This window comes from Convolutriloba macropyga, chromosome 12, assembly GCF_964194025.1.
Source record: "Convolutriloba macropyga chromosome 12, txConMacr16.3, whole genome shotgun sequence".
NCBI lineage: Eukaryota > Metazoa > Xenacoelomorpha > Acoela > Convolutidae > Convolutriloba > Convolutriloba macropyga.
The window spans coordinates 14,802,363-14,829,496 of NC_134479.1; the positions used below are offsets into that span (position 1 = coordinate 14,802,363).

General features: G+C 38.0%; 3 protein-coding genes across 4 annotated transcripts in view; 1 reads left to right on the top strand and 2 right to left on the bottom strand.

Moving 5' to 3' along the window:
- The window catches only part of LOC142350802 (uncharacterized), a 30,363-nt gene extending 29,109 nt beyond the window's left edge, over nt 1-1,254 (bottom strand). The window contains exons 1-3 of one of the 2 annotated variants that reach the window (XM_075402757.1): nt 999-1,254; nt 822-925; nt 684-749 (exon numbers count right to left, since the gene is read on the bottom strand). In XM_075402757.1, the coding sequence (XP_075258872.1) occupies nt 684-749; nt 822-925; nt 999-1,061 (233 nt within the window). In that variant the 5' untranslated portion in view covers nt 1,062-1,254. Of the gene's footprint in view, nt 1-683; nt 750-816; nt 926-998 lie in introns of both variants that reach the window. The other variant, XM_075402758.1, reaches the window with a different exon arrangement.
- A 170-nt stretch (nt 1,255-1,424) lies between these two features.
- On the top strand, nt 1,425-5,747 carry LOC142350803 (rho-related GTP-binding protein RhoA-C). Its single transcript, XM_075402759.1, has 3 exons — nt 1,425-1,792; nt 2,155-2,304; nt 4,820-5,747. Exons 1-3 carry the CDS (start codon nt 1,637-1,639, stop codon nt 5,093-5,095), a joined length of 582 nt encoding a protein of 193 aa, XP_075258874.1. The 5' UTR covers nt 1,425-1,636; the 3' UTR covers nt 5,096-5,747.
- Nucleotides 5,748-23,743: 17,996 nt separating this feature from the next.
- LOC142350397 (uncharacterized) lies at nt 23,744-25,563 on the bottom strand. The gene is made up of 3 exons (XM_075402244.1): nt 25,310-25,563; nt 24,197-24,838; nt 23,744-24,116 (listed from the first exon to the last, which is right to left on the bottom strand). The coding sequence occupies exons 1-3, from the start codon at nt 25,561-25,563 to the stop codon at nt 23,744-23,746; spliced, it is 1,269 nt and encodes a 422-aa protein (XP_075258359.1).
- Nucleotides 25,564-27,134: the final 1,571 nt, after the last annotated feature.

Below are 27,134 nucleotides of genomic sequence, written 5' to 3' on the forward strand. Positions count from 1 at the left end.
TTTATTCAAAAAACTCACCATGCGACCAGATAACAGCCTGGTTATCAATTCGATGCTACTAAAAAACGGAAATATTGAAATTAGTAAAAAAAAAATTGTGCAAAAATTAACGAAAATTGATGTTGCTGTAATTGCTTTTGCGCAGCTTTTCGTGAGAAGGTGACCTATCAAATATCATTTTCCTCAAATCCTTTAGTCCTTTTCTATTCCTCACTTAGTTTATCCTTTTTTTTACCAAATAAAGGGCTAATGACGTGGCACTTCATATATTAAACGTTTATTTTGAAACTAAAGCCATTTTGAATTCTGCTTCACTCGTTGCGCAGTGCGCCAGGCATCTGATGACCTGCATAACTTAACAACTAGAGAGAAACGTAAAATTTGTATATTTATTTCAAAAGTTGTAGGAAGGAAACAGTGCCAAAAAAAAAATTTTGATAAGTTAAATTTCATTACAATTAATTTTACAAGCATTTTTATTTTCATTGCAACTGCGAAAACCAATTGGTCATAAATTTAATTTACTTTCTTCACAAATGAATCACTGCGTACTAAGTATTACAATGTCCCTTATGACGTTGAGCTGGTAACCTACAAGGCCAAGCAGTCAAAGAAATCAACAATCTTACGTCACTGAATGCACGTCAAACTTAAAAACTCAAACCAAATCTATCAAAACCTACCGGGTAATTTGAAGTAGCAGAGGTGCCAACGTCTCGTAAAACGTAGCATCGTGTTTCTCGCGTTCCCTAAGATTGAACAATTTCATTCTTATGAACTTGCAAAGGGTATTGAAAGATATTCAGCATTCCAAACTTTACTTGACGGCATTGGGCTGGTTCAATACACGAGTGAAACGCACTCCCATGACAAAAGACCGACAATCGTCCACCATTTCCCGGAAAAGTTCATCTCCCTTGAAGATCTAAAAGATCAAAACGAAATTATATTGAGTTTCCTGAGTTACAACTTTGCAGAAAACCCTTGTTAACACTTACCTCGCTGTTCTCTAGGGAAATTATAAAATCCTCAATTTCATTAATGTGCATTTCCTTTGTCATTAAACTGTAGGATTGATTAAAAAAAAGATTTAAGCAGGTAAGCTAGAAAAAAACAGATATTTAGGTCCTTTTTTCCAATATGTTGACATGCACCTTTATTTACAATTAGTTAAATCAAACGAAAAATGCAAAATGCGTAGCCTTCTATTTTTCTGTATCAACGATCGCTGCTCCTAAGCTTTAAAACTCGTCGAAGCGATCAAAGTACCTACATTCTCCAGTTATGGTTCTTTTGCTTTCATCTGCGAAAAAAGTGTTTAAAACTATATATAGAGATGACAGAGGAAGTGGATTGGATAATTGAGGCAAATGAGACATTAGATTTTGTCTGTCGTTAACGACACGTTACTGGCAAATTTAAAATGGTTAACAAAATAAACTTAACTCTAGCGGGATTGCTACTATAAGTACAATAATAGGTATTATATTAAATTAGACAGCTGGTAATAGATTGAGACGTCAGAAATAGTATTAAGCTGAGCCACAGCTAAATTTTTAGCGAAGAAATTATTTTGTGAGTTATTGCAATTGAAGTTAGTTTGTTACAATAGAAAATAAAATTTCAGAGTTAGGTAATGTCTGCAATCAGGAAGAAATTGGTTATCGTTGGAGATGGGGCTTGCGGAAAAACTTGTTTGCTTATTGTTTTCAGCAAAGATCAGTTCCCTCAGGTTTACGTCCCGACTGTATTTGAGAACTACGTTGCTGACATAGAAGTTGACCAGAAACAGGTATAAATTATGACTTACCTCGAATAATTAAATAGTTTAAATTAAAGAGCTCTAGGTTCTAACTGAAGCTTCGGGGTTTTTCGAAATCAAGATAATGTTTATGGAATTCAATGGAAATGTGAAATTGAACAAGATCTAATTGAAATGTTAATCTAATTAACAATAGAAGAGCCGTAAGACATTATCTAAATCGGTTGCTACTTTTTGGTTGAGACTGATTATGGTATAGAAGAAGATTGAATTAACCATCAGATCACACTGAAAAGTTGTCGAAATTATTTACAGTTATCAGAAATAAACAATAAATTTAATTTATAGAACTAGGTTCTAACTGCTTATGCCATGAATTGCTATTTTCTCAGGTTGAACTAGCCTTATGGGATACGGCAGGCCAGGAAGATTACGACAGACTGAGACCTCTTTCTTATCCAGACACAGATGTGATCCTTATGTGCTTCAGTATTGACAGTCCCGACAGTTTGGAAAATATCCCAGAAAAGTGGACACCAGAGGTAAATTGGTTTTTTTCTTGTGACCCCTGTACTTTATATACGCTCATTTACTGCAGACTCAATAGATCTTTTCCGTTTGTGCACCCCCCCCCCACACACACACACACACCCCAGCTTAGTGGCGCATATTATTTGCATCCCTCTCAGAGGCACGTGCAATATTTTTACTTTGTGATTTGATTACGTACAACTATGCCGACGTAATACTATGCCGACGTTTAAGAGTGCCGAAACTGGAATTGATAAAATTCCCGAAACTGCTATTACCAATTAATTATCAATTAAATGCTAACCGAATAATGTTTTCAACGCAACCAGGGCACGCTGGTCAGTATTCGGTTGTGATAGATTCATATCAAGTCCCACGGGTCGCTGAGGCATGGCCGTGGTCCGCAATTATCATTGTTTATTTTAAATATTTCTCCCTCCAATTATCTTGTCCTGATAAATAATAAAATCCAAAATCTCACAACTTCATGGTGATTGGTTCAGAAATTTCGCGCTCATTTCAGTTAAAGTGATCTGATTGGTTTAGAAGTTATCGGGTGAACAATTGAATAAATTTTCGGCACTCTTATAATCGGCATAGTATTACGTCGGCATAGTTGAACGTCACCTTGTGATTTACTAGGTAATGGCACGTGCTCTTTAACTGGGGGGTACAAACGCAAAGATCCGATTCAATAACAAAGTCTCATAAAAAATTATGTATAGCTAAAGCCCGCTTTGAAGTAAAGTGACCCGAATGTCGTTCGAGAACAATTTTTCAACGTTAGTTATCGGGGGGCACAAACGGAAAAGATAAAAAAAATCAGCTAGAAGTCGTAACACTTTCCGTAAACATCAGTAAATTGAGTCGCACGTATCATGCCTGAATCATATTAAGCAGATAATTGCTTCGAATCTCGAATCCCAATTTCAATTAATTGATAACTTGTGTTTGTCGGTAAAAATTGCAATCAATTATTCAAATTCCCTGATTGAATCGCAAATTCGAGAGCAAAATCGGCTCGAATCTCATTTTTGCCCACATTTCGCTTTTTAATTGCTCTCGAACGATGAAATTAATTCAATGTGATAAATTTTTGAAAACGTGAGAGCAATTTACCCGACGTTAGTCAGTTGTTTGGATTTTTCTGATTTTCCAAATCCATTCATTGTCCATTCTCGGTCTGGTTTTTTGTTTAAACAAAATTCTTTGAATTGTGTCAGGACTTGTCCTGCTATGTTTTTTTATCAAATGAAATTTTCTCGCTTTTCCGTAAGTCACATCTTGCGTGAATTCTAGACTTTAGGATAGTTTTATTCTTCGGTCAACTGTTTTTAAACAGCAGTTGCTCGGCAAAGCAATCTAAATTGAATGGAGTTCTAAGAAGAATATCAAGAAACGGGATAAACCCATAAAGCGCATTTTAGATGCCGACTACTTGATTGTTCCTATCCCTTAGATACCATCTGTTATCCTTTTGACATCAAAATAATTCGTACAAGAAATAGTTTTGTGCAAAAATTAAATTTTCTTTTAATCCTGATCGGGGTAATGGGAATATCAATGGCGACGTTTTTTCGGGAAGCCTGCCGGCTATGTTCTAAACTGTACTCATTTAAAATTTGTTACATTAAAAATTGTTACATTTAAAATTTGAAGCATCTAAACTAATTTGGCGACAGTTCATACTGTATGATAATAAGCGTGTTGAATGACTTTGGTAATATTTTATTCTTATTACACTGGTTCTAAAAACGTAGAATGAAGCACTAGTATGTTTGGAAATTCTATTTCTATCTAGTCCTTTCCATAGTGAGGCCAGAACTATCTTGGGGTTTCTTGCATCCCTCTTAAACAAAACATACTGCACGAATGCAGCAATGTATTGCTTGCTGGCTATCAAATATGACATTGGAAGTGTTCTTCCACGCACAGAATCATGCGAGCCTTCTTTTATACCTTATTTTCTGAAGTAAGTAGTTCTCGTGCCATTGCAGTCCTCGTGATAAATACGTCATCAATAATGTTAATTTCATTTGGTAACTAATTGCTCTCGGAAGAAGTGCTTAGCAATTATTCCAGTCCTGTTGCTTTTTTGAATGCTACTTTTTGCTTTAAAAAATTGTCAAATTTGTGACTTTTCGTCATACAGGAAAAAGCCGAGGGTTAGTCGATGACGTCCACTGCTTTACTTTCACGGGTCTATAGCTGTACCTTTCTCTACTGAGTTTTATCTATGAAGGCATAATTTTGATAGCTTGAGCTGCTCCAGAGTTTTTTCGCCTATGGTTCATACATTTCGCAGCTTTAAGCTCCGTAATTTTTTATCTTTAGCTAATTTTGACGAATCTTGAATGTTCAATAAGTTTGAAGCTAAATTTTGCTGAAATGTTTGGAAGTGGTACATAATAGTTCTAAAAATCCAGATCCAGGAAGTGCGAGATGCTTTAACACAGACCACGGTTTAATTCTCATAAACATAGAAGTTGAATTTGAGTAGCAACTTGTGTTCCTTGTTTAATGTAGGTACGTCATTTCTGCCCTCAAATTCCAATCATACTTGTTGGAAATAAGAAAGATTTGAGGACGTGTGAGAACACGAAGCGCGAGTTGGCTAAGCTGAAGCAGGAACCCGTTAAAGCCGAAGAGGGACGTCAAATGTCTGAAAAGATTGGTGCTTATGCCTTTCTGGAATGCTCGGCGAAGACTAAAGATGGCGTGCGCGAAGTCTTTGAAACTGCAACCAGGGCCGCTCTTCAAACCAAGAAAAAGAATAAGAAGAGAAAGTGCTTTCTACTCTGAATCTCATCAACTAGCTGAATCAAACCAAACCAGATTAAACAGAACAAACTGAACATGTACAATGACCGGCATAAGAGGAACTGAGATTGGATTCTATTAATTTCGGATTGAACAATTGCACAATCGAAGGACAGCTTCCTTCTAATGTTAACCAGCATTGGTTCTTCCCATTTTAATGAAGTAATTGTAAAATTCATTCAGCGCATTTTATTTCATCGCGCATTGGAAAGCAAAAGCATTCGAGTCATGTCCAGAAATACGTTGATCTGCTTATTTTGTGAGATAGAATGAGCTGAAAATACTCTATAAAAGTGTTTTGGTATTTGTGTGTAGTTTTTGATCGAATTCATCAATTTAATATTTCGCTGATTTCTCTGAGCCGTTTATGCTTAATTTGAGCAGACAGTATTTCATGATTGTGTTGAGTTTTTACTGCTGATCCTAGATAATTGTGAAATACTGACGATTTCAAGGAATGCTTTTCTTTGCGACTTGTTGTTTTGATATTTAACATCTTTCGCTCATGATTTCAATTTATTTATGTAAAATTCATTTTTCACTGTTTTTACACAGAAAAATCAACTGACCTCTATCAGCGCTCCATAACTAGTCAATAAGTAGTCAAAATGTGAATTGAATTTTAAAGAACTCAGCTGCTCTTTGCATTTAAATTGAGTCGTTATCACATGAGTTTCACAGCTATTCTCAGCACAAGATGTTCAGAAGCTTGCATTGTCTAAAGCAGAGCGTAAAGTGAAAATTTAAAACTGGCCTTGAAAAGTTAATTTGACTTATTAGCGTTTTTAATGTTAGTCGCCGAGAAAAGTCTGTTTTGAATGTGCAAGTAGAAAAATTATCCCGTTAAAGCCGTCAATCGTTGCAAATCAAGACTGAATGTCACACACGCTGTCTACACAATTGAAACAGGTAAGCAAGCAATGTAACTGCCGTTAGCTTTTGGCGATTCATCTAAGAGGACAGCTTCATGTAAACTACTCTTAAGTAAGTTAGTCATTTGGTCGACAATCTACATATTCAAGAGCTGTTTGCTCTCAAACGAAGGTTAGCAATTATATTGGTGCTGTGATTTTTTAATGTACTTTTTCGCTAAGAGTTTCTCGTCTGACCCTTTAAACTTTTCGTCATGAAAAACAGAGGAGACGCCCTAACTAGTCTCGACGAAAGTGTTCGAGAAGCAAATGTCAAGGTGATTTGATGGTTTGTCAATCCCCCCTCGTCACCCCCATCAGTCATGAATTGCGCTCGACGGAGGTCGGTTATTTTCAATAATTGCTTTAACCGTGGTTTGCACACTTAGTGGTAGCACATTTTCTCTGGATAGAAAACGATAGGTAGTAAGTTTTTTAATAGCTCAAGATCGAAGTTTGAAGCTATTGTTTGCAACGTATCTAATTTATGCAAAATTTTGTTTGACCGTTTTGTCCTATAGAGTGGCTTTTACGACCTTGACAAAACTAAAACGAAATTTCTCCTGCTCAATTTAAAGCAGCTGAACTCTTTGGCGGTAGTTCACCAAGCGTCACTTGAACAGTGCACCGAAACTAGTGTCATTTCACTTGTTGGTATAGAGTAACCTCTAATGGTTGTATTGAAGTTCATTATTCACCAACTAAAGATTAGTGAAGCTGTTATTGGTTTTTTCGTTGGTTGTACGAGCAGAAGTTTTTACGAAACTAGGTGCAAGGTGAAGTTTGGGAAAAGGTATTTTGTGAATGTCAAATGGCACGCTTCCAGAAAGCGCCTAATATGAAAACAAAAGTGGCGTAGTTCGGATGACCAAAGCTGCAGTAATGCTCATTTGCACTTTTAGCGATGTTATGATTGCATTGCATGCATAGAATTCTTAACCCAATGGTTAAATGGCTAATAGAACTGCAGACTTCTAATTTGGATCATAACTCAGCACCTTTTTCCTGTGCCTATAAATTAGGTAATTGAGCTTCCTTTGCCTTTTTGCGTACTCAAAAATAAACCCGAAAAGTTGCTCGCATCGGTTCAGTCTTAAATGCAAATTTGCATACTGCCGACTTCTCGTCTAGTTATTTTTAGCGCCTGACCATTTAATTTTGTCCTCAACCCCCTGAGCTTTTTAATTGCGCTCGAACGCAGTTTGAAGCAATTATTGTAAACGTGACGGTCTTTTTACTACTCGGGAAGGAGTATTGGTATTCTACAGGTGTGCAATGAAACATATATTCTAGACTTTTGGTTGCTGATATTTGGTTGCGACTTCTTGTCAGATGGTTTCGGGAAAGAGTAACTCTCAGGTTTTTGGCGGTAGTTTTAATCATCAGCAAAATGTCATGCATTTCTTGAGTTTCCAAGGTCATTGGGAACATGCTCCAAGAAGGAGGGCAGGGGTTGAAGATCATCTTGATTGTCGTTTGATCCGATATCCTGAACCTATATAATTGGAAATGTAAATACTGTAAGGGTAATAACATCAAAGGGTGGATGTAGCTCATGTTGCCCGAGGCCGGAGCGAAAAATTTGAATTAAAAAACTACGGAGAAAAAACCCGTGCGAGGCCGGCGACCGGACGCACGAACGAGCCGTAAGCCGTTTTTACTTTGGCAACTTGTACTTCACCGTCTCGCCCAGGTGATGTTTCCACAACTCTTCCAAGGGGCCAGATTCCTCGCGGCGTCAAGTCTTTGAGTACCCACACAACATCTCCAACTTTCAGAGGAGGCTGGTTGTTGTCTGTCCATTTACGTCTCTTGAGTAATGTCGGCAGGTATTCCTTAATCAAGCGCCGCCACACGTGGTTCATCAACTACTGCACGTGCTTCCAGTTCTTGAAACTAACTGGCTGTTGATCTCCAAAATTTCCGGGTGGCAGGGAACTGTACGGGCGTTGAATGAGGAAATGGTTAGGAGTGAGTGGTTCTTCGTTTTCAGGCTGATCAGCAACGTTTGTCAAGGGTCTGGAATTCAGGATTGCTTCGACTTCAACCATTATTGTCTCAAAGATGTCGAAGGAGAGACGCTTAGATCCTCGAATGATTAAGAGTGTCCTCTTGTCGCTCCGAATCAATCATGTTCCCAATGACCTTGGAAACTCAAGAAAAGCATGACATTTTGCTGATGATTAAAACAACCGCCAAAAACCTGAGAGTTACTCTTTCCCGAAAACATCTGACAAGAAGTCGCAACCAAATATGAGCAACCAAAAGTCTAGAAGATATGTTTCATGACATATATTGGAGACCTACCTCCGTGATGAAGAAACGGAATTTTTTTTAACAAAGAGGGTTACATCAACCCCCCCTCCCCCCACAACCAAAGACAAAAAATAACAGTACCAAGATCGTCTGACCACCAGTTACACAACACCTTCTGTTGATGAGAATTCAATCTGTGATGGGCGGTTTGCGTTGAGCACAATCACAGTTCCTTAGATCGATAGTAGAGCAACAAGACAATTTTGTGCGAAGTCAATCAGCAAGAAAAGCCCCCCAAGAAGATTTTTTTGGTCTCAGACGTCCCCAAAGACGAGGAGATCTTTTTTTCAAGGGTTCCAGACGTCACCCGATTCAGAGGGCCTGATTTTTTTTTGGTCGCAGACGTCACCAAGAGATGATTGCCCGAGGTTCCAGACGTCACCTCAGAAGTCCTATCCCCGGTTAGACGTATCCAAAAAACTGGAAGTTTTTTGCGACAAAAAATCTAAAAAAAAAACAGAAAATTGTCCCCCAACGAGCTTTTGTGGATGATTTATGAAAGAAAAAGCCATGAGAAACTACATGTCGCACTTAGCAAAAGAAAAACACACAAATTGCACGAAAAAACGATATAGCGTTTTTGCATCGGAAAAATTCAAAAACAGTTTTTGGATTTGTCGCAAAAAATCTACATGACAGTAAAGTTACTAGTTTAATAGAACACTTCAGTTGGACCTTAAATTGACTCTTCTTTGTTGAGTTGTGTATGTTAAATTTTTGCTCAGGAAACGAAAAATTCGACAAAGTGCTTTTTGAGCGTCAAAAATCAAAAAACGTTATTCCAACCTTTTAAAGAAAACTTTTTAATAAATCCAAGAAAACCTATTGATTGGGCCCCTATAGATTGCTATTATACAAGTTTAATAGTTAGTTTATGGACTTTGCTTTTTAGCAAAGAGACAACTAGAATTTGGCAAAAATTTCACCTTTGACTTTAAAAACTCAAAAAATCGTTTTCTTGACGTTATGATATAAACAATTAGTAGATCCTAGAAAACCTATTGATTGGGCCCCCTCAGTTTGCTATAATACAAGTTTAATAGTTAGTTTATGGACTTTGCTTTTTAGCAAAGAGACAACTAGAGTTTGGCAAAAATTGCATCTTTGACTTTAAAAATTCAAAAAACGTTATCTTGACGTTATGATATAAAGAATTAGTAGATCCAAGAAAAGTTATTGATTGGGCCCCCTTAGTTTGCTATAATACAAGTTTTCAAGTTAGTTTATGGACTTTGCCTTTTAGCAAAGAGACACTTAGAATTTGGCAAAAATCGCATCTTTGACTTTAAAAATTCAAAAACGTTTTCTTGACGCTATGAAATAAACATTTAGTAGATCCAAGAAAACCTATTGATCGGGTCCCCTCAGTCTGCTATAAAACATGTTCAATAGTTAGGTTCTGGAAATTTTTTTTTAGCAAAGAGACGACTAGAATTTGGCAAAAATTGCATCTTTGACTTTAAAAATTCAAAAAACGTTTTCTTGACGTTATGATATAAACAATTAGTAGATCCAAGAAAACCTATTGATTGGGCCCTCTTAATTTGCTATAATACAAGTTTTCATGTTAGTTTATGGACTTTGCCTTTTAGCAAAGAGACAATTAGAATTTGGCAAAAATCTCTTTGACTTTTAAAATTCAAAAAACGTTTTCTTAACGTTTTGACATAAACATTTATTAGATCCAAGAGAACCCATTGATCGCACCAGTTCATTTTATTTCAAAAGAAGCTGGTTTTTAAATCATATTCGCAAAACTGCAAAGACGCAACAGAAAAGTGGCAAAATTGCTTCTCTGACTTATAGAAACCAAAACACATTTTTTTCTAACGTTTATTTAAAAATATCAACCGAGTTTAATAAACTTATTCAATCAGCCTCCTCACTTCATTACAAAACAAGCTAAGAAATTTTATTTTTTAAACTAATTGGCAAAATCGTGAGGAACGCAGAGAAAATTTCCTAAAACGCTTCTTCAAAATAACTTATAAAGGAATTTGTGTTTTCTTTGATCTTAACTGCATAGTACTAGCCGCGAGCCTGGTTAATGGGGTAGTATGTATTCTTAAGAAAACGAGACAATCAAATTTTTTGTTTTCAAGTTGTGCATACTACTAGCCGCGCGTCTAGTTAATGGGGTAGTATGCACTGAAAACTTCAAAAAAAAAGAGGAAAACTTAAGAACTCTCTTTTCTTTAGCTGAAAAGCCAGAAAATCAAATGCTCGAAACATTTCCCCAATCAAATTTGCTCACCTAAATAATCCCTTTGAGTTGAAAACTTAAACGTCTCCTCCTTTCTGTCCGTGGTCTCAGAAGTTGCCGAAAGAAGTCCCCTAGCCCATTTTCGGTCTCAGTAGTCACCAGATAGAAGAGAGCTTTTTTGGTGTCAGTAGTTACCATTGTAGATGATCTTTAAAACTTAGTGTCAGCACTTATGAAAGCGGGAAGAATTTTCAAAGTGAAGATTTCAAAAATTTTGAAAGAAAACAGGAAGAAAGCAGTTCAACTTAAAGAGAAGGAATTTCAAATGAGCTTCAGCACAAATCGAGTTGTCTGGTCTGCTTGTCTGTAGCTCACGTTGCCTATTCGCACCGCATAAAAAAACGCTTTGATCTTCTCAACACAGGGTTTAAGCAGCAGCAATCTCTAAGCAATTTTTATTCCCTTTCAAAAAAAGATTTTGTCCTTGTATAAGTTTGTAATAAAAACCATTCAAAAGCCATACACTTATTCTACTGCAGAGAAAATTTTGATTTTCTTGAGTTTAGCAATTATTTGGTCGTGTTTTTTGTAATAACGAAACAAGCGCGCGCAAAAGGTTTTTTTCTCTTTTTTAGAGATAAAACTATCTAGATTAAGCACAACAAAAACACAAGGATTTTATTTTTTCAGAAAAGTTGCGTCGTATTTTCAACAACAAAAAACCTGGGGCTGATTATCCTCACAGTGCCATTAACATTGTTTATCAACATTGAAATTTGGGTCGCTCCGGTTTCGAAGCCGTTTTTTACCTGTTAATACGAAAAATGCCAACAAGAGCAAGATGACAAAGAAGAACAATCAAAGTTGTAAGTACGCGTTAAACAATTTCAAAATCGCAGAGCTCAGTTTGAAAAACAAGCTGGACCTCTTACAATCTGCTATCGATCAGTGAAAGAATTTCAGATCACTCACCCTGCTCATCAATAAAGCCAAAGCAAATGTTGACGAGCTGAAAACAACACATGATGCCGTGTTAAAAGAAAGTCCGAATTCCAGCAGCACTTCATCTGTCACGGAACGATATTCAAACCTTCTGTCACAACTACAGAAATTTGAACACGAATTTGACAGTTTAGATGACGATGGACCACTCAGCCAATCTTCAACTAGGATACGCGATGATGTCAATGAAACAAATCATTCGACTGCCAGATATCCAACCCCACGGAGATGCTCACCTTCAATGAACGAGATTCCAGAAGCAAGCAACCCAGAACGTTCATTATTCTCCAACAAAACACCATATTTACCAACCACTGAGACTGGAGAAACCATCACTGTTTTTGTCCGAACGCCACAGGACCAAACCAATGTTGTCAAAGTTTTTATATGGCAACAACGAGAATCCCCTTTCTATTGGAATGAGTACATCTAGTTCATTCAGACCAATTAACGTCGATAACACAGTTGAATCCAAAACAGAAGTAAAACACTTGGATAAAAATTTTACGAAACCTGAGACGACCGTCGCAAAAACTCCCGATCGTTTTGCTCTCAGTGATACAACATTATCTGCTGTTGATAATTTTACAGTCAACCAGCAGCAGCTTAAATCAGACAATGATTCAATCCAGCCATTTAGTTTTTTAAGAACGCAAAGTAAGTTTCAAAACCATTGCCCTCAGGAAAACCTTAATAATCAATTTCGGTCGAAAAACAAAATATCTGAATTTTCTCGAGATATCGCCGAGGAACGTTTTCAGACACAAACTTTTGAACCAAAGAGCAAAGGTTGTTCCAAATACCAAAGAACACATAATCCGCGCCTGATAAATCCCAATTCTGTCAAATATTACAGTCAACTAAACCCACAGAACCTAGATTTTGATCTGCCCCGGACAAAACAAACATTTGAACTGAGTAACACAATGACAAATTTTAATCAGTTCTATGAAAGTTCCTGCCCAAACGCGAACAAATTTAAAACGTCTAACATAACTTCTTTACCATTGCATAATGGACTGGAATTGAAAAACACAGAGAATAAAATTTTGCCTGGAAGCTTTACTCAATTCCAGCCGCAGTCACACGTCGAAACCGTTGGCATTGAGCCTCTCAACCCATTTGGTGTTCAACAAACCACCTGTTCAAAACCATTAACTGATAGTATTCCCATTGCTCCGTCAATCTCAACGTTTCCCCCACAAGGACTGCCTTCAGCAGAGCGAAAACCCGAACAACAGTTTCCACATTCACATCAGATTTCCAGCTTATTACATCCAGTATCAATTGAAAGTTCCAAAAACCCTTCATTTGAGATCAATTCTTTACCATGGACCTCAAACACAGCTCCATATTGGCAGAATCCAATAATTAAACACTCAATCAAGTTACCACCTCTTACGATTCAAACCTTTAATGGCAACCCATTGAAGTACCACGAATGGATAAACAATTTTTTTTGCCTCGTACATAACAACACCAGTATTAAAGACACACATCGTATCACATACTTGCCAAATGCAGTTACTGGCAAAGCAAAAGATGTTATCCAAGCGTATTCATGTGATCCTGCTTATTATAGCACAGCTTTAAACGAACTCATGTCATGTTTTGGTGATCCTACAATAGTGGTGAACGTCATAAATCAATTGGAAAAACTGGAAATCAACTAATGACTATAACAAATAAAACTTTGTAGCCTTTGCTTCGTTCTTCAAACGTTTAGTGCAAGCTTTCCAGTACTTGGGATACACAGCGGACCTACAGAGCTCAACACTTACGAAGAAAGCTAAAGAAAAAGTCCCGCATAACATCCTCCTCAAATGGACAGAGCACACTGTTACATCAATCGAAACACCAACTACTTTAGTTGAATTTCAGAAATGGTTAGAAGTTCAGGCTCATGTGTACGATAAGATAAACCGCGAAAATTTCAAGCAAAATAACCTTCGTAGAAACAATTTTAATAATTCTTGGAACTCGAACGTCAGCGATAATCACGCAAGAAAATTAAGTACCCAAATTTCAGGCTCTCCAGCACAGCCGACTAACCGAAATCAGTCAACAACAATAAGCAGTAGCGATGCTATAAAACCACCTAGAGCTCCGCCATTTCCACTCCTAAACAACGTAAATCAACGAAAGCGTTTTTGCGAGAAATATTGTGGAAAACATATTTTAGCCACCTGTCCCGATTACCAAAAATGTAGCCCAAGCCAACGATTTGGCACTGTAAGCAAGAGAAATCTTTGCTCGAACTGTTTGAGCAATAAACACAAGAAGCAAAACTGCCCATCAACAAAACGCTGCCAAACATGCAGCGGATACCACCACACAACACTGCATGACCCTGACAAAATTATCAAGCGTCCGCCAGCTGTTTTTGCCACCAGCAATTCCACAGGATCAAATGTTACCAACCAAAGAAATCAACCTGTCAAACAGCAATATGAACCAGGAAGTAACAACAACGCAAGCATCTCATCCAAATCACAAAAGAGCCGCTACAGACAGTCTTTTGCAAACAAAAATCAAAATCAAAAGCAAACCCGAAAAGTTGCTCGCAACAGTTTAGTCTTAAATGCAAATTTGCGTACTGCCGACTTCTCGTCTAGTTATTTTTAGCGCTTGACCAATTAATTTTGTCCCCAACCCCCCGAGCTTTTTAATTGCGCTCGAACGAAGTTTGAAGCAATTTTTGTAAACGTGACGGTCTTTTTACTACTCGTGAAGGAGTATTTGTATTCTACAGGTGTTTAAGACAAAAAGGAGTGTTGGTATTCTACATGTTTTTACGACTCGTAGTATACAGGTTTTTTTAAGCTGACGCAAGTTTGCTCATAACTTGAATTTTGACTTTTTTTCGAACATTTACCTCCGTTTTGAACATTGACTTGTTTGCAAACATTGTACGTAGTTTGTACTATATAGCAATTAAGAACTGCTGGTGATATTCAAAGTGAAAAAAAATTTTGGTTACATATAAGTCACTCCTACCTAACTAACCTACCCCATTCCCACCCACCTACCCCATCCCCCACACGTACACATGCCTATCCCCATACTCTCCCCCACTCCCCACCAACACCCTATACCTACCCAACCCCTCCACCCATCTACACAACCCCTACCTACATAACCAACTGGGAACCTATCCACCCCTTCCTACACCCCACCTCCCACCTACCTTACCACCCCCAGGCCCAAAAAATATCTACCCCAACTAACCTCTATACACCCACCACCAACCTATCCCCGCACTGAGGCGAGTTAGTTCATCACTTGCACTTTTGACTTTTGTTTTTGAACATTGACTCTGTTTTAGAACGTTGACTTCTGTTTTCGAACGATGAACTTAAACAGTTGTTTAGTTACTTATATATACATAGTGATTAGGAACTACTGGTACTGTTCAAGGTCAAAAGGTCGTCATTTCGAAAGGTCAAGTTTTCTTCCCATAACAATCCCCCTATTCAAACAGAACTCCGCCACCTACCTACACCCCAAGCCTATCTACCCCCTCTCCCACCTATCTACTAACGGCCACCTACCCCGCCCCCTACCTACGTACCCCCATCTGCCTACCTTCCCCCCTATATACCTAATACCTCTTGACCTGCCTTTCATGCCCTTCCCCAACCTACCTACCCCCTACCTATGTATCCCCGCCAACAACTAATCCCCTAAAACTAAAAGGGCCTCTGCTTTTCTCTAAACACTATCGTTTCATTAGGTATTCAATGTTTTTTTATGTTTCCTATATAGGTAGTACACCGGCTGTCTTTCTCTATCTCTCTCTCTCTCTCTTTGATATTTTCTGATTTAGAGAGTATATTTCACGAATCTTTCAGTCGTTTCTGGTATTCTACCGGCTGTTTTTTTGGCTGAAGCAAGTTCGTTCATGACTTAAATTTTGACCTCTTTCTATTCATTCACCTCCAGTTTTGAGTTTTGGCTTATGTTGTCGAACCGTGGACTTTAGCAGTAGCTTAGTTTGTAATGTATGGTAATTAAGAACTGCTGGAAGTATTCAAGGTGAAGAGTTCAACCAGCTCCTTCTTATCTAAACTACAGACCTCCCAGATTTGATTGATCTAATTTTCTCTCTTAGTCACAAGTGGTGGCAGTTCACTACTAAAATTAGAGGTAAATTGGAGAAAGCGACGAAATTGGTGTAATTTTCCACTAAGTTTTTAGTGGTTACAGTGGAATATAATTAATTCCAGTGATGTCAATTGGCGCACCTTAGTGACTTTACTTACCCCTCTCACTCCCGAACTGAAGCGCTTGCAAGAGATCAGAGTTCCCCTCGATTCGTTCGAGAGCAATTATTCTGACGATAGTCGGCTGTTTTTTTACCAGAAGTACTAGGTGTTCAGGCAGCATTTCAAAATGAAAATAAGGGTGCTTTAAATTGCTCTGTGAAATTACTTTCTTCTGAGTCAGCAAAATTTGTTCAGCCGCTGCGTTGAAAGAAAGAAATAAGGATTTTCTTACTTCGAAAACGTTTTGAAGCAAGAATGATCAAAAAAAGCTAACAGTTAATAACCCTTTTTTGTCTGTTTTCACATTACTTATACTTTTAGATTGGTCATATAAGTTTTTACATAAGATGTGGTAATAACTAACCCCTGTCAGTTTTTGAGAGCTAAATAATACCGTTTAGGGTGCTTCAAAGAATTTTTTAGTGCTCAAATTTCTCAGTTTTTTAGTTAATTTTTTAAAATTATAATTTATTTTTTGGATAATGGAATGGACTTTTTAGTTATGATTGTAATGTAACTTATTTTTGTTCAATCAGTTATTGCATTTCTCAATTTTTAATGAGAGATTATGTTCTTAATTATTATATATAATATACACAGAAACAATACTAAAATTTATAATTAATCTTTGTTTTACTTGCATATGAAATTCAATACAAAATTTTTCTTAAAGGCAATTTAAACAAAAAATGGTTGGCATTTTAAATTATTGGTGTTTACCAAAAAAATTATTTTGGTGTTTACCATCTGAAAATCAGTTTTTTGTTGCTCTCGTACGAAGCATTAATCAATTATAGTAGAGTTCTATGTCTTTGTTATCCGAATGTTTTGCGCTCGACCGTTTGAGTTTTTCTTCTAAAACATACTTTTCTCTCGATTGTTCTTTTTCAAGTTTGCCTTCTTAATTTTAGTGTGATCTGATTTGCTCTAATTCCGATTTGCTCTAATTCCGGTAAGTCTGCTGCTAGCTTAAAGGTGAAATTGAAGGACTATGTGGCAAAGCCGGTATTAGTTAGTGGTTAAGGCCTCAGAATGAAATCCGTTCGGTTGTGGATTCAAACCCCCCTGTTGAGACGGTTTATTTCATACAAAAAATTGAAGCTAGCCCCTCTCAATTAAAATAGGATAAAGCCAACCCTTCGGAAGTTGGTTGCGAGCACTCCATGCTACGTTACAGAGATGTGTCTCGCACAAAGTTTAAACTAATTATTGTAAACGGGTGCCTTTAATGCCTGCGATAGTGACTTATTATCGGCTTTCACATCTAATGTCACGCTCACTTCTCATCTGTTTTTTAACATTCAGTCCTGCACTACTGAGTGAATTAAACGCGCGAGATCATTTTTCACTCTTAGTGAAGAGAGTAACCAAAACAACATCTCAGCAATTGATAGAAAAGAATTTTTTGTTGTTGTTTTTTCATTCTCTTTAACATTTCAGATCTACGCTTTAACTGCTATTTTCTGGCAATCTATGGCAGCTACGTTTTATTTTATGCAAATTTTTTGCTGGGCAGTTTTTGCACATTTGATCTATAACATTCAAATTCTGAAATTACTTTTTTACGCTTGACTTTGTGATACGTGGTTGGATCCCACCATGTTGTTCTTGTTATTAATTAATGTAATAGAATTACCTACCTTTTATATTTTTTGATTGAATTCTCTTGCAGCATAATTCATTACAGTTAAATCTTGTCTTTAAATCTGCCTAGAACTTTACTTAACCGTCTAGTGCCCATTCTCCCGCGCTAAAAAATGTTATGTTTCTCATGCGAATAAATTATGTTTGTTTCATTCGATTGTTGTACGCTTCAGAATTAAGTAGCAGCGCAGTTAGTTTACAATCTTGCTTGCCTGTTTGTCTCTTAAGACTTCAAATTAACCCGGGATAGCTCTTCTTAAATACCATATCAAAGACCATATATGGTTCCATCCAAGTCTAAGCAAAATTTCTTGCCTGATCTTGCTATGATTTCTAAGTTAAAATTTACTAGGTTCCTCTATGGTTCTTTGAGTTAAAAAAAATAAGGTTCCAGGAAAAAACGTTTATGATCTTGGATGGGCCATAAAAGTCTATGGTCTTGAATATGGTATCCAAGATACCATAATTTTTTTTCATGAGTAAGTTTTTGGTCTCCATTTTTTTGTCGGCAACTCCCATGAGATTTTGGGAAAAGAGTCTTTGAGTAAAAAAATTGAGGTTCCACGAAAAAAGGTTTATGATCTTGGATGGGCCATAAAAGTCTATGGTCTTGGATATGTTATCTAAGAAACCATTGAAAAAAATTTAATGCCGTATCCAAATGCAATATTGCCTTAAGAGCTTTGTAAAGCAAGCCAAAACACTTCGTTTTAGAGTACTTTTAAATTTTTGCATGGTCTTGGATATGGTATCTAAGAAGCCATACACTCCATATATGACTTTGATATGGTATCTAAGATCGATGTATGGTGGTCAACCCGGGAATTAACTGTGCGAATCGTGAGCAAGTAAGTTGTTTAGCGCACTCGCGTGGCGAAGTTCCAGTCAATTAAGTGTAAAGTAGACTTCCCATTCCTAAGCTCTCCACCATTGTATTATTGTACGAAATGGTGCATTCAACAGCTCACTAACGTTCTTCTTTTTCAAACCTTTTTGAAAAAAACTAACACCCGATTTATCTTTGCAATGGGCAAAATGGAGAATTCAAACTCGGCAGTGCTAGCGAAAAAAAAAATCTCAATCAAAAAATTTCTCGAATCACAACGTGATTATGTCACATGCCAATCTAGAGCTCATCTACGAAGAAATAATTGTTGAGCAATCTGCAAAACCAGAACGCCACAAAGGTTTCCAACGCGCCATTAAAGGTAAACTGGCAAAACAGATGTCAAAGTTAGATGGAAGTGGGAATAATGTCCGTTGATAAACCGTGGACTCAATCAGACCATCGTACTATTTCTACAGTATATCTTAGAATTTGGACTGATTGACGTCAGATTGTAGGTAGTCGATACCCACACCTCATGTGGACATCATCAAAACAACCGAACTTTTCCGTCTAATGAAATTACTTTTAACACTTTTGATAGATATGTTATTCTTGAAAAATACTATTGAAGATCAAATTAAATGAACTCTTGTTCGGTAAACTTTTCTGGGCTCACAGACATGCCCGGGGAATTTCAAGAAGCTATGGACTGTACTCTTATCGGACTAACAGTTGCATATTGTTTCGCTGATGACATTTTGATTGATGGTACAAAAGTGAACAGGATCACTTTAAAATTGTTTTTGATTGTCACAATCAAACAATTCAGACACATCACCCATATTTTTTTTACCAAAGTTTAATAATACGAAACCAGAAATAGAATGGCTGGTCTACAAAACAGCAAAGACGGTTATTTGGCTTATATGTCTAGAACTTCATCAATTCTACCGACCGGAACTTTGAAAAAGAGACGTTGATTCATGAGATTGGTTGAGCATTTAACCCAGTTCAACCCAAATCTAGCTCTAATATAGAATCTGAATATTTAGGGTGGCGATTTTACCCTATTCACAATTCCACAATTGTTCCTAGAATCTATCTTTAGAGAAAACTACTGGACTGGATAGTAACTTCACAAACCTTCTACTCATAACTAGACTAAAGGGTTATGCCAGGCCCTCCGTTAAAGTCCTAAAGAAAGTCTTTTCAAGCGCTATAGAACTGTAGTCAATTGCCAATAATACTGATGATATTAGAATATGTCTGTATTGCTTCTCTATGTTATATGATATTTTAGCTTCTAAGAAGTGTTTTACCAAATGAAATAAATTGGTGACTCTAAGATTGAGAATTTTACCAGGTCCTCAATTCAGTTTCTAAATAATCGATCAACCAATATACTTAAAACAAATAGTAGATGACGTGAAGAGCTCGTCGGTGTTCACTCCACAACCCAACCAGACGAGTATTAACCAACTTGGTAGAACGTCAAGACATTGTCCATCAGGTACTTCAGGTTGCTGCAGACCTTTAATTGTCTACTTGGTTCACCATTCCATACTACATGGGTTAACTTAACTTGCCAAGTCCTCTACAAGCAGGCAGGCCTACCTTCAGAGTGGCTTCACTATGCGGTCTCCTAGAAGGAGCTTGGCCGATTAATACTCTCAGAAATCAATCGTCTTGATGTTGTCCGGGATTCGATGCTGTCTTCCAGTTCGTTAACATAATTTAACCTAAATATTGATTGGTTGATCAATATTTTGCTAGTCACCAAACTAATTTAAATCCAATAAATTGAAGCTAGATTGAGTATGATTTCAGATCCTTAGAGATGTATTGTGAAGTTACTAAAGTTGTACACTTACGCTGTTGATTAACAGAAAACCGAAAGAAACGATTAAGTCTTACCCAGTCCTAATTATTACAGGCTATGGATCCCTCAGAGCAACTAGTTACAAAAGCTTATGAGTGCCAATTATCGAAGCGTTTAGCAAATACCTACTAGATAACAGTTTAAGCTCTACTAAGTTATAAGAAAAAGTCTAAAAAGAGAAAGTAGTTGAAAATTTGCTAAATTAATTTAACGAAAAGAATAGTTACCACAGTATAATAGTTCAAACAATTAATACAATTTTCAGTACCACGACAGAGATCTGTTAACTCACACGTCTAATAAAATTTACTCCCCAGTTCGGATTATCACGACAATATATTTATTTTCAGACTGCTTTTGGTTACAAAAATTGGCTAAAATTGAGCCGTATATATACTGTGTATCTATGTTTGGTTATGATAGTTTAGTCCTATATTTACCAAAAGTTCCGAATCTTTGTGTGAAAAATGCCTTTTTGGGAAAAGTTTCCAGAAGGTCAATCATGACTTTGATAACCTAGGCCCCTAATTTGGGTTTCTAATCCAATATTACGTGGGTGAGAATTTCGATGTTCAATCTATGATATAATCTTTATCAGAGTCCATATTTACTTATTCAACGTTCTCATCAGTTTAAATTATTTCACCATTATTATCTTTGTACAGTATCAAATTTAGAACTCGCTTTTGTGTTGGGAAAAATTCAAGGTCAGTATTAATTTGGTTCTTTTCCGAAAAACGCTTATGTTTAGCTTTCCATTCCTACATCCCACCCATCCGGACTGAACTATTCTCCTGAATAGTACAATACAGTGAAATTAGTAACAAGTAAAAGTTTATAAAAGCACCATCGCCATATTTTGGTACGACAGTTTCTTTTTAATCAGCGTTTGTCTCCTCATTTCGCATTCTTTCAACTAAGTTCAGTCTCTCTTCAAACTGCATGTCAGTTCCTATATCTCTTGATCATCGTTGGACAAATTGTGAATACGTTTTGTAGTGTTTTTGGACTTGTAACACTTCTTCGCTGCCCAGACAGCCAAAAGGACAAATGCAAGACACCATAAATAGAAACCAAGCAGACCAGCCAGCTCTTTAAATGTATGCAGTGTTGACCCATGGCTAAAGAATTTGAAGTTGTTTTCCTCAAAGAGTTGTTGATGGATTTTGTCTACCATCTCACTGACTAATTCAGGCGTGACATCAAGCGTAGGGACATCCTTGAGTGCCGATCTGACCTTATGCAAAATCAAATTCCGACTCTCTTCTGTAGGAGTGACCGCTGGAATGCTCGGGATGTTGAAAGCGGTATCCAGTAGTTCGGGAGTTGTGATTGTTGTTATTAGTCCACTGTGTTGAAGACAATATGCTGGATCGGGCAACATGACCAGTTTATTCTTCGGGTGAAGCAGTTTTCCTTCGCAGGGGGGTGTACTAGGCAACTTTTACAGGCTAGTACACGGTTTGAAAACTTTCTGTCCCAACTGTACGTTATGTTATAAAGAAATTGTTGATCTTCTGCCGCTTTGAGGAGGTACATAGAGTTCCCAAGGTAGATTGCTGTCAGTAAAATTGGCAATTCGGTTACTTCTCGTGTGTAAGTCTTCAAAGCAGCTACCTCGTGATTGTATAGGAGTGAAGTCAAGCAGAGTTGATCTTGCGCGCTCACCAACGCTACTGGCTTGATGCAAAGGATCAGCAATTGTGTCCCCATACAAGAGAGATATTCCTCACTCTTCATTTCGGCATATCTTTCTTCTCGCCTTGATATGATCAAATAGTTCCTTTCTAAAATTAGAGTTGCGGCAGTCGTTGTGTTTTTAATTGATTGTGGCAGAGGAATTGTAGGCATCGTGAATTGGTTCAACACTGTATACTGGCACCTCCATTGTGATTAGCAGTCCGTGTGGATTGGAAAAAACATTTCTCACTAAAGGCAGGCTGTAAAGTAAACTTGAGTGGTCGTATGGTATAGAACACTTTTTATCTCCCAGCTTCAGAGTTGTAATTATTTTCCATAAATCCTCGTAGGGTACTAGTGCGGCTGGCAGTATTCCCTTGGATAGCACTCCAATGCTTGTAATGAATATGTTTCTCTGTTCCGTCAAATATAACGTTTGTACTTGTAACTCGCTGTGCATAGCATTGAGAGTCCATGATACGTTGTTAATTGCACTTTGGGCGCGAAAGGTATACATAAAAACATCAGACCTTCGATGATCACAAGCTTTGGCTTGTTCTATTTCTTCCATTGTTTTTTGAAGCACCTCCAGGTTTGTTTGCAGAATCTCAAAGTTATCCTCTGAGTAGTTTAGCACTTTTCGTGTGTCTTCATGAAGCTTCAAACTATGACCTGAATAGACTCTCTTTCTTCGTTGTCCAGGTGAATCATTCTTGATTCCAAATATTGCAATGGTAAATCCAATTGTTCCATCTTTCGCTTAGAACTTTCGCACAGACCAAAATATGAGAGTGGTCTACAGCCTGCTTTTTCCAGTAAGGGTTCTAAAGTTATCGCCGTCGGTGCTCCCATTGCAAACAGCAGTGGTGATCGTCTCTGTCGCTGAGTGATAGTCTGTTTTACAAAAGATGCTACTTCTTTGACAAGCTTTGTCCTCTCTTTCTCTGCTCTTTCGTATTCTATCTGAATAGATGAGATTATTCCGTCAAAGTGATGCTGTAATAGTGCGCTTATTTCTGGGTTGTTGCAAATTTGGGTGCTTTTCCACGTTTTTTGTTCCAATTGCTGAGGTATTGAAGAGAATTTATAAATTGATCGGAGATCCACGTTCAACAGCTTTGGAAGTGGGACTGCGATATCCACAGTCAGATATGAGTCGGCCATTGAAACTGGAATTTGAGGTCGAAAGAGAACATGCGCAGTAGTTCGTGCACTCTCCGCTGTTTGCTGTCGCACCGCAAGTATTAATATAAATATCAGAAAGTTGTACATCTAAACATTATTATGGTTAATTACTGCGCTAAATCTAGAGAGCATTTTTTCTGTATTAGAAAGAGTGCTACATTCTCTAACAATTTCCCCCCCCCCCCAAATTTGCTGAAATTTATTTGAGCTAATTAGCTCTTTTCATGATACCGGTGATATATTAACTTGCAATATAGTTTTTTTTGGTGCTATTTAAATATTTTTTGCGATCGTCCCAATCTTTAATAAAAAAAATTGGCTCATCTTTTGATCTTCACAATTTTTTTAGGCAATGCTATATAGAGAAACTTAATCAAGTTCCTTTTTTCAAATTTTTTTATTTTTCAAACATATATATATATATATATATATATATATATATATTCTTCTTTTTTATTCGTCGTCGATTCCGAATCGTTTTGGGTACTTCACAGCGCTGCTTTCTCGTGTTTTAGCGATGGAGTTTACTGTTTCGTCAGTTTTGGTTCCCAAAAGTTCTGCAAATGTTTTTTGTTTGCACATTTCCCTCTTGGCGCTTGCAGGTGTTGACTGTGTTTCACTGAGGTCCCTCAAGACTTTTTTTGGCTTGTGTTGTCGTTGGGGCAGTGGTCGGGAGTCAATGTGTTTGGCTGGGGTTACAAACGGGTTTGGTTCTCTTAGGTTTTGTCTTGTTCCGGAGTGATCGGTTCTGCTGGTATGTTAGTCTTAGTGGGCCTTTTAGTTGAATGTTCTCGCTCTGCAAAGAGATCGTAGAAAAATTCTTCATCCTCGTCCATCCATTTGAAGGGACTCTCTTGATTAGGTCGTCTTGATGTAATTTCTGGGGTGAAAATTTTATTGTTTTCTTCAATGTGAACTTCCTGGTCATACCTATATTTGCGAATGGGCCATTTTTCCTGATGAGATGATCTTGTTTCCATTCTGGGCAACTCGTCTTCCTCCTTCACAGGCTTCAATCGATTGTAGTGGACTATCTGCCATTTCTTGGAGGTTGTGTCTTTTGAGATTTTATAGTTGACTTCTGAGGTCCTTTCGATGATGTTATATGGTCCGATCCAGGGAAGAAAAAACGTCCCTGATTTTTCTTTTTGGGGTGCAAAAAACCAGACTTTCTCTCCTGGCTTTCCTCTCCAAAGACGTTTTTCTGGTACAAATCTTTTTGCCTTCCTTGTCTGTAGCCAAGTGTCTCCCTGGCATTCATATGTGCTTCCCTGAACTGTTCATTGAGCCATCTTGTGAATTCGTAGTTGGCATTTTCGTGACCAGGTGCTTTCGGGAGTAGCAGGTCAACCGGGTAATTGCATTCTTGTCCAAACACAAGTGAGAATGTAGTCTGTTCTGTTGTTTTGGGTACGGTCGTATTATAGACGAAGTTGAGATAAGGAATCATTTGACCCCAGCTACTTGAATTGTTTGCGGAATATTTGGAAACTTTGTTGTGACGTTCTACAATACCATTTCCCTGCGGGTGATATGGAGATGTTCTTGTCTTCTCTATTCCAAAAATTTTGCACACTTTTAGTAGTAGTTCGCTGCAGAAGGTTGCTCCTTGATCGGTGTGAAGGCAATCAGGTGCTCCAAACGTCGAAACCCAGTTCTCTACACTTGCTCTAGCTACATCTTCGGCCGTAGTTCTTTCTAAGGGGACGCAAACCACGTATTTCGTGAAATAGTCCGTCAATACGAGTATGTATTTTGCACCGCTTGTCTTTGCTCTGCTAACAGGTCCCAGGATATCTGCTGCCACTTTGCTGAATCAGATCCCAACGTTGATTGTCTGGAGAGGGGCTGTTCTTTTCTTTCCAGCGGTACTTCGTGCTTGACTCAGGTAGCAGTACTCACATTTTAATTCAATGTCTTTTCTCATATTTGGCCACCAAAACCTCTGTCTTTCCCTGTCCAAGGTATTTTGAAATCAAAAATGGCCTCCACAGAGTTTTGAATCGTGAAGTTGTTCCAAAACTGTCTCTCTGAGTCCCTGCGGTACTACAAGTTGTTTTTGGGTTGTATTGCTTCCTTCCACATGCCACTTCCAGTACAGCACGCCATCAGTCAGTTCCATCTGGTCCCAGAAACCCCAAATCGCTACTGCATCTTCTCATTGTGCTATTGCGTTTGCCTTCTTAATTTTTAAGTATCTAGGCGGATTTTGGTCTGGATGTTTCTCAGCGTTTGCCCATTGCAAGATGAGACGTAAGCAGGGATCGTTTCTTTGAGCCAGCCTAAGTGAATTTACGTCTTCTTGAAACTGGATACTCATTGGTTCGTTCGCGTCCTCGGCTGTAACTAAGTTTATTCTTCCGAGGGCGTCTTCGAAAGAGTTAGCTGATGGGCAACTTCCAAACATAACCTGTCTTTCAGCTTCAGTTAGCTCAGGTGTGATGCTACACTGTCTTGACAGTCCATCTGCATTCCCGTGCTTGTCTCCTGGTCTATGGACTACTTGAAAATCGAATTCTTGCAGTCTTTGAAGCATCCTGAATATAATCCCGTCATTGTTTTGTCTAAAAAACCACTGTAGCGATGCATGATCTGTTCTGAGCACAAATTAAGTTCCCCAAATGTAAGGCTTAAACCATTTCATCGCCTGAATGACTGCTAATGCTTCTCTTTTTGTTGTTGAGTAACGACATTCTGCTGGCGTCAAAACTCTGCTAGCGAAAGCCACTGGGTATTCTACTCCATCGACAATATTCTAGAGTACTGCCCCTAGACTGTTGTCACTTGCATCCGTGTCCACGATAAAAGGAGAGTTGTAGTCCGGATGCTTGAGTACTCAGCTATCAATCAAAGCCTTCTTCAGTTTCTCGAACGCATTATGGCATTCAGGGTTCCAAGTGAAACGGCTGCTCCTTTTTGTTATCTGGTGAAGAGGTTTCGCTATCCCAGCAAAGTCTTTGATGAAACGTCTGTAGTAACTGCAAAATCCAATAAAAGACCTCACTTCGGTAACGTTTTCTGGTCGTTTCTAGTCCCGTACTGCAATGAGTTTGTTTCCATCTGGTGCAATTCCCTCTGGGCTCAGTTTGTATCCTAGATAGGTTACGGATTTTTGAAAGAGGCGACATTTCTTGGGTTTGAGTTTAAGATTGGCCTAGCGAAGAGCGTGAAAAACGAGACGCATGTGTTTTTCGTGTTCCTCCACTTTCCTACTAAACACCAGAACGTCGTCCAAGAAGATGAGGACAAACGAGAAGAGATATTCATTAAATATGCTTGTCATAAGACGCTGAAGGTTCCCGGTGCATTGCAAAGTCCAAATGGAAGTCTGAGGTAATCGTAGTGTCCACCATCGGGAGTGACGAACGCAGTTTTTGGTATAGCGCTCTCAACTAATGGGACTTGCCAATATCCAGAGGCTAGATCGAGGCTTGAGAAAATCTTTGCTCCGTGAAAGTGTGTCTGTCCAAGTTCGTTGTCGTTCATTGCAAACACATCTCTGAACTCTCGTAGCAGTGTTTTTCTGTCGTCTGTTTGTTGGTTAATGTCTGGAATTGCCAAAGAACAAATCTGTTCTAACTCTTCATCGCATGATAAGGTTAGGTTTGTTTCTGCAATTACCCTGTGCTGTGTTTCTTCTGTTGTTTCAATTTGATCAGGACCGGATTCTGCTTCCGTCTCACAAAGATGTACGTGCCTGGGGACTTCAAGTTTATAGCCAAATTGCAAATTTACAACATTGTTTTCTTTCTCCATCATCAGCTCCTTAGAATGGACGTCGATTGATACTTTATTCTCCTCCATCACCTGGGTTCCAAGTATCAAAGGCATGTCTGTGTTTGGGGTCACCAAGAGATCGGCTTTCACTTTAACCCGTCGAACGTTATTTTGCCAGTGAAAGCGCCAAGTATTTGGAATGGATCATTGGTGGCCGAAAGAACTTGTTCTCGTATTGGTCTGAGTTTGGAACGCTGTTCGTACTGTGAGTAAGTTTTTTCTGATAGAATGTTTACATTGCTCCCAGTATCCACTAACGCTTTGTGTTTTCGTCCGTCAAGATCAACCATCAGGTAAACTGTAGGTCCAAAGACTGCTTCGGCTTGAACT

Coding starts and splice junctions, on each gene's coding strand:
- LOC142350397 (XM_075402244.1), bottom strand. CDS start 25,563: ATGCTTCAAAGACTGCAAGAATTCGATTTTCAAGTAGTCCATAGACCA. Junction 24,839..25,309: donor GAAGACGTAAATTCACTTAG/GCTGGCTCAAAG, acceptor GATCTGATTCAG/CAAAGTGGCAGCAGATATCC. Junction 24,117..24,196: donor GAGGAAAGCCAGGAGAGAAA/GTCTGGTTTTTT, acceptor CATCATCGAAAG/GACCTCAGAAGTCAACTATA.
- LOC142350803 (XM_075402759.1), top strand. CDS start 1,637: ATGTCTGCAATCAGGAAGAAATTGGTTATCGTTGGAGATGGGGCTTGC. Junction 1,793..2,154: donor TAGAAGTTGACCAGAAACAG/GTATAAATTATG, acceptor CTATTTTCTCAG/GTTGAACTAGCCTTATGGGA. Junction 2,305..4,819: donor CAGAAAAGTGGACACCAGAG/GTAAATTGGTTT, acceptor TGTTTAATGTAG/GTACGTCATTTCTGCCCTCA.